This window comes from Rutidosis leptorrhynchoides, chromosome 1 (assembly GCF_046630445.1).
Source record: "Rutidosis leptorrhynchoides isolate AG116_Rl617_1_P2 chromosome 1, CSIRO_AGI_Rlap_v1, whole genome shotgun sequence".
Taxonomy (NCBI): Eukaryota; Viridiplantae; Streptophyta; class Magnoliopsida; order Asterales; family Asteraceae; genus Rutidosis; species Rutidosis leptorrhynchoides.
In genome coordinates, this window is record NC_092333.1 from 568,827,890 (window position 1) to 568,834,861 (window position 6,972).

The window sequence follows — 6,972 nt, forward strand, 5'->3', positions numbered from 1 at the left end:
TAGGTTTATTATCACAGAATGTAAAGCCATTTTTCAAAAGTTTGACATACCCGAAAAAAGCTAGGCGATGCAGGAAGTATTACTGTCCGGTGCTCATTTAATGATTCTAGAGTATATCAAGCATTAGCAGATACCGGAGCTAGTATAAATTTAATGTCATATTCATTATATAAAAGATTAGGTCTAGTAGAATTAACTCCCACTAGAATGTCTATTTGCTTGGCCGATAGTTCTTTTAGTTACCCAATGGGGATAGCCGAAAACATACCGGTGAAAATTGATAAATTCACTTTTCCCGCTGACTTTGTTGTCTTAGAAATGAAATAAAATGATAAAATTCCAATAATATTAGGAAGACCATTTCTAAGAACTGCTGCTTTCAAATTTCAAATGCAGACTAAGACATATAGTTTAGGGATAGGAAACGACGGAATTACTTTAAATAATAATCTTGAATTAGATCTCTCTTGTCCAAAGATAAAATATATAGAAACATTTATTGAAAAAGAAGTCAATGAATTGTTATCAATGGATATAGATGAATTTGTGTGTGAAATAAAAGAGGAAAATCTTGATGATGAGTTTGAAGAATTAATGAAAGATAATTTTGTAACAGAAGAAGAACATGAACCTATAACTGATGAATTAAAAATAAAATATTCGCTTGAAGTACCGTCAAAATTAGAACTTAAAGAATTGCCTTCTCACTTAGAATATGTTTTTCTAAAAGATAATTTCGAACTTCCTGTTATTATATCTTCCGAATTATCTAAAAATCAAAAAGAGCAACTCTTGGAAGTTTTAAAGAAGCATAAAAAGGCTTTTGCTTGGAAAACCTCTGATATTCTGGGAATTGACCCCACCTCCTGTACTCATAAATTTTTATTAGAAGAAAACGCAAAACCCATAATTCAAAGACAAAGACGTTTAAACCCTAACATGGCTGAAATAGTAAAAAAGAAAGTTTTAAAATTATTAGACGCAAGAATGATTTATCCAATATCTGATAGCCAATGGGTTAGTCCAGTACAGTGTGTCCCTAAAAAGGGAGGAACCACTGTTGTCCAAAATGAAAATAATGAATTAATTCCCAATCGAACCGTTACCGGTTGGCGAGATTGTATAGATTACCGTAAATTAAATGAAGCTACTCGAAAAGATCATTTCCCGCTTCCGTTTATTGATCAAATGATTGAAAGATTAGCAAGAAAGGAATACTATTGTTTCTTGGATGGTTTATCTGGATACTTTAAATTCCGGTAGATCCTAAGGATCAAGAAAAAACCACTTTCACTTGTCCTTTTGGTACTTTCACTTATCGAAGAATGCCTTTTGGGTTATGTAATGCCACTGGCACCTTCCAAAGATGTATGACGGCTATCTTTCCTGACAAGGTGGAAGATTTTATGGAAGTCTATATGGATGATTTCTACATCTTTGGAACATCCTTTGACTCTTGTCTATCCAATCTCGATAAAATGCTTGCTCGTTGTGAAAAAACAAATCTTGTTTTTAATTGGGAAAAATGTCATTTTATGGTAAAAGAAGGCATTGTCCTTGGCCATAAATTTTTCTAATAAAGGAATTGAAGTTGATAAGGCAAAAATCAATGTTATTTCCAATCTTCCTGAACCCACTAATGTTAAAGCGATTAGAAGTTTTCTAGGACATGCTGGATTTTATAGGCGTTTTATTCAAGATTTCTCAAAAATTGCTCGTCCATTAACAAAACTCCTAGAGAAAGACGCACCGTTTGAATTTAATAAAGATTGTAAGAAAGCGTTCTCTATTTTAAAAGAAAAACTTACCAACACACCTATTATAATATCACCTGACTGGTCTAAACCTTTCGAACTTATGTGTGACGCTAGTGATTACGCTATAGGAGCTGTTTTAGGACAACGAAAAGAAAAACACTTTCATCCAATTTATTACGCTAGTAAAACATTAGCATGAGCTCAATTAAATTATATAACCACTGAAAAAGAGTTGTTAGCTATAGTCTTTGCGCTAGATAAATTTCGTCCATATTTAATAATGAATAAAGTAACAGTTTACACCGATCACTCTGCACTTAAATATCTGCTCAATAAACTTGATGCTAAAGCGAGACTCTTACGATGGGTTTTACTCCTACAAGAATTTGATATGCAAGTTATTGATTAAAAAAAGGAGCTGAAAATCTGGCAGCAGATCATCTTTCGCGTTTAGAGAATCTTAATCTAGACAATTCCATCGAAATTAGAGACACATTCCCTGATGAATGTCTCATGATGATCTCTGATGAGTCATACCCATGGTTTGCTGACTTTGCAAACTATTTAGCCGCAAAAGAATTAAGGAAAGATTTAATGTATCAACAAAGAAAAAAATTCTTTGCTGATTTAAAACATTATTTTTGGAAAAGTCCTTACTTATTTAAAGTAGGACTCGACCAAATCATTCGACGTTGCGTACATGGTAAAGAAGCAAATGAAATCCTAATACAATGCCATAGTAGTGCACCAGGAGGACATTTTGGTCCAAATTACACAGCTCGCAAAGTATTAGATTCTGGATTTTATTGGCCTACCATATTTCAAGATGTGCATAAATTACTTCGGTCATGTGATGCATGCCAACGAGGAGGAAATCTCTCAAAGCGTGATGAAATGCCCCGTCAAAATATTCAAGTATGTGAAATATTTGATGTATGGGGTATTGATTTCATGGGACCATTCCCCTCTTCTGAAAGAAACCAATACATTCTTGTAGCTGTTGACTACGTTTCTAAATGGGCTAAAGTAAAACCTCTTCCCACTAATGACTCGCGAGTAGTAGTTGACTTTCTTAAGAAATTATTTTGTCGATTTGGTTTTCATAAAGCTTTAATTAGTGACCGTGGAACCCATTTCACTAATCAACTACTTGAAAGAGTTCTTAAAAGATATGGTGTTAACCATCATTTTTCTACAGCCTACCACCCTCAAACGAGTGGTCGGGTTGAAAACACTATTCGAGGATTGAAAAGAATACTCGAACGAACATTTGAAAATAACCCAAAACTTTGGTCTCGAAAGTAAGATGATGCATTATGGGCTTTCCGAACTGCCTACAAAATACCTATAGGAACTACTCCTTTTAGGTTGGTTTATGGAAAAGTTTGTCATCTACCCGTTGAAATTGAACACCGCGCATTTTGGGCTTTAAAACAATGTAACTTAGATCCTAAAGAATCAGAAAAACATAGATTACTTCAACTAAACCAACTTGATGAACTTAGGCTTTCGGCTTATGAAAACTCAATAACTTATAAAGAGAAAACGAAAAGATGGCACGATGCACGAATTAAAAATATTAAAATATTTCAACCAGGGGATAAAGTCTTAATTTTCCAATCAAAATATAAATTTTCTCCTGGATAGTTAAAATCTAGATGGATGGGTCCTTTCGTAGTTAAGCAATCTTTTTTCACTGGATATGTTGAATTATATAATAAAAAGGGTGAAACATTTAAAATAAATGGTCATAGATTAAAAATCTACTTTGAAAAAGATGCATTACCTGGAGGGGAAGTAATTTCCCTTGCCACAATTAAAACTTAAAATTCATGACTTAAAATATTGTAGATTTTTGCAGAATACTTGTATATTATTTTTGTATTTCGAAAATTGAAAAATTTGAAAAATGAAGCGAAGTCGCCGGCTTGGTCTACTGAAGCCGCCGGCCTGGAGAAATCAGAAAAAGCTGCAAACTGTCATTTCAATTAATACCTTTTGACCAACGAAGCCGCCGACTTGGCTTTAAGGCCGCCGGCTTTTCACTACAGACAGTTTTTAACCCTAAATCGCCATATTTCTTCATTTTTATACTTACAACTATTCAAAAACGCTCTCAAGGAGAAAATTTTCTGTCTTCTTAATCCAACTTGTAATCACTCATGGCTGATAGGGTAAGTTTCGATTTTTAACTTTGCATTATCAAAATCCTTTTAATTTCTTCAAAATCTGCCATGTTTGCTCTGTAAAAACATGAAGCCGCCGGCACTAGCATGAAGCCGACGGCCTCATCTACCTGATTCCTTGATGAATTTTTGCTGTTATATAATGGCTGAATTATAAATTGCTATAGAATGCTTGTTAATTACTGTTAGATCTGTTTGATTGATGTTATTAGACTTAAATTGATGAATGCTGAAAAAACCCTAAAATCTGGAAATTGATATAAAGCCGTCGGCATTATAACAAAGCCGCCGGCTTCCTGATAAAAGTATCCAATTTGAAAATTACACTGTTTGAACAGGTTTCTGGGAAATTTTGTGAAAATTGCTTATGCAGGTTATGAAGCCGTCGGCGTGGCTCCGCCGGCTTCGTTCAGCTGTTTATTTTATTTTGCTAATGTTTATGTGATTTGTGTTAAAATGGAGAGTTAGGAACAGGGAAGAGCGTGAGGAGACTGAAATTAGAATTAACTGGGTTGCTTTACATGAGTGGTTAAGGTTTCCTCAAGATAATGTTAGGTTTGAAACTATGGCACGCAGGCTCCAAAGGATGATGCATCAGGAGATGTTGGCTCCTTATACGATTGATTGGTCTGCATTTAACTCAGCTGGTTTGTTTGATACTTATAGGGAGATGCTTCAGACTAATTATTTAGTACCCCTGGCTAACGGAGGGGGGGATGAGTGTAGTGTTTGAAGATTGGTTTAACTTGTTTATCAGTAGGGAGACCATTTACCCTAGCTTGGTTTATGAGCAGCTTTCTTCTGCTGTTTGCTCCCGTCACATTCAGAGTGTGATGGAGTCCTCGTTTTTTAGATTTTGTTTGGGTGGACGCGAGCAGTCCATGAGCTTGGTTGGTATTGCTCGAGCTTTGGGTATCTATGGGGAGCGTGTTAATGAGACTTGGTTTGAGGGTTATTTGATGAGTGCTGCTAGACAGGGAGGATCGGGTACTAATCTGGGTTTTGACTATGATGCTGCTTGGAGTGAGTTTGGTGATCAGTCTATGGGCGAGTGCTGTGTGTGGTGGTCATTTTGTGACCATGATTGCTAGAGCTTTAGGGGTTCTGACTATTGGTTTGCAGCCACTTATGACTGAGGTTGGTGAGGTAAATGCTAGGATCTGGTTGAGTGCTAAGGTTGTTAAGAGAGGATCAGGTGAGATTTATATTCCGTATGAGCCGATGGTTGGCCATTTGATGGATGTTGAGCATGTGATGACCCGGGAATTTCCGACCAAACTTAAATTTAATCTCTATATGATTTTGACATGATAAGCAAAGTCTGTTAAGTTGAATCTCAAAAGTTTTGAACTGTTTATATATTCATTTACCCTTCGACTGCTCTCGATGATTCACGAACAGTTAATTGTAAATAGATATGTGTGTATGTATATATAAATAATAATTCGAAATATAATTGGAAGTATTATATGTTATTGTTATTAAAAATTAATAAAATAAAAATAGGATATTATAATAATTATTATTTAAAATATATCTTTATATATATATAAAGTATATTAAAATAAATATTTAATGAATGTAATACTCGTTTAATGTGTCGATTGATATTAAACAAGTTAAATTCAAACTTATGTAATTTTAAAATAAACGGTGATACGAAAATGAGTTCTATAAATTTTAGACTTATTAAAAATAGATTTAGGAACTATTTGTTGAATTTTAAACTTTTTGATATTTTACTTGGGGTTGGGAGTGAATAATTAGTGTAATTTTTTATTTAATAGTCAATGACCGAATTTTATATCATAATGACCGAAATAAATAAAGACACCTAATTTAAGAAATTTGAGATTTTTAGGAACACTCTTATACGTTAACTGTTTAGCAATGGACACTATTATTTTCGAAATCCAAAACAATATTTCATTCATTCCATTTCTATAAACGTGTCTCCTTTTCATTTACCAAATTAAACGTTATTTAAAAACAAGGACTTAATTATTAAAATAATCAACAAGAAGATTCAAGGATTGTTCAGTACACTCGATGAACACGTTTTAATAAACAAATAATTCTTTTGAAAAGTGATAATAATTCAGTGCATATTAACTATTAAATTGTTGACTTAGTGATCTCTTTATTACAACTAATCTATTTAAAATGCATATATCAGTATGCATATATGCATAGGGAGGAGTCACCCATGTTACTCGACCAAACCACACCACCATCTTACTCTCTCTCATTCCCTCTCTTTCTTCCCTTTTCTTGATCGTGAAAGCAACAAGACCACAACCAATCATCTAGTTCTAAATTCTATAACCCTTTCATCATATTGTTTAGACAACTCGACACCTATCAACCCTCTTCAACCACCGGAGCCACCCTAAATCGCTATTCTAACACACTACCGTGAATTTACAACCCAAACCGCCACCACTATGAAACCTTCACCTTCACCACCTATGAGCATCACCAAACCGCCAAAAACCATCACAATTCATGACTGCAAATACCTACTGTACATTTTTCTGTTTTGTTTATAAACCCAACTGCACACCGTAATTCATACTGCAGGTATGTTATTGTTTTCTGTTTTGTCTTGATGACTAAACCATCACCTTAAATCACACCACCACTGTGTACCGCTGCTATCCAGTTCCCATTTTAAATCAAGCCAAACCGCCAATATTTTTGTTTCTTTGCAGATCAAGATATTGGCGTAATTTGTTTTATGTTTTTCTGTTTCAAACGATCTAAGACCAAACCTATCGAACTTAGGTAATCACCGCTACAGCTCCTGTTTTGCTGTTTATACTCGAACTAACCAAAACTACCATATCAAAGACCCATATTAAGTTGCTGCTGCAGTTACACTATTACTATTGCTACAACCTTTCAAAACCTAAAACCACTCGCTAAATAAATGTCATTATTTCTATTCTCGCTGCTGCAGATGTTCTTGTTTCCATTTCTATATTTTTAAATATAATAGTATTAGTGATAATGGAAGATGATGATGACAA

General features: G+C 34.3%; 1 protein-coding gene across 1 annotated transcript; it reads left to right on the forward strand.

Annotated features, from left to right (window-relative positions):
* The first annotated feature begins 528 nt into the window (after positions 1–528).
* On the forward strand, positions 529–3,749 carry LOC139844931 (uncharacterized). The gene is made up of 3 exons (XM_071835152.1): positions 529–1,234; positions 2,173–2,783; positions 3,609–3,749. Exons 1-3 carry the CDS (start codon positions 529–531, stop codon positions 3,747–3,749), a joined length of 1,458 nt encoding a protein of 485 aa, XP_071691253.1.
* The last annotated feature ends 3,223 nt before the right edge of the window (positions 3,750–6,972 follow it).

Coding starts and splice junctions, on each gene's coding strand:
- LOC139844931 (XM_071835152.1), top strand. CDS start 529: ATGGATATAGATGAATTTGTGTGTGAAATAAAAGAGGAAAATCTTGAT. Junction 1,235..2,172: donor ATACTATTGTTTCTTGGATG/GTTTATCTGGAT, acceptor GATTAAAAAAAG/GAGCTGAAAATCTGGCAGCA. Junction 2,784..3,608: donor ACGTTTCTAAATGGGCTAAA/GTAAAACCTCTT, acceptor AAAATATTGTAG/ATTTTTGCAGAATACTTGTA.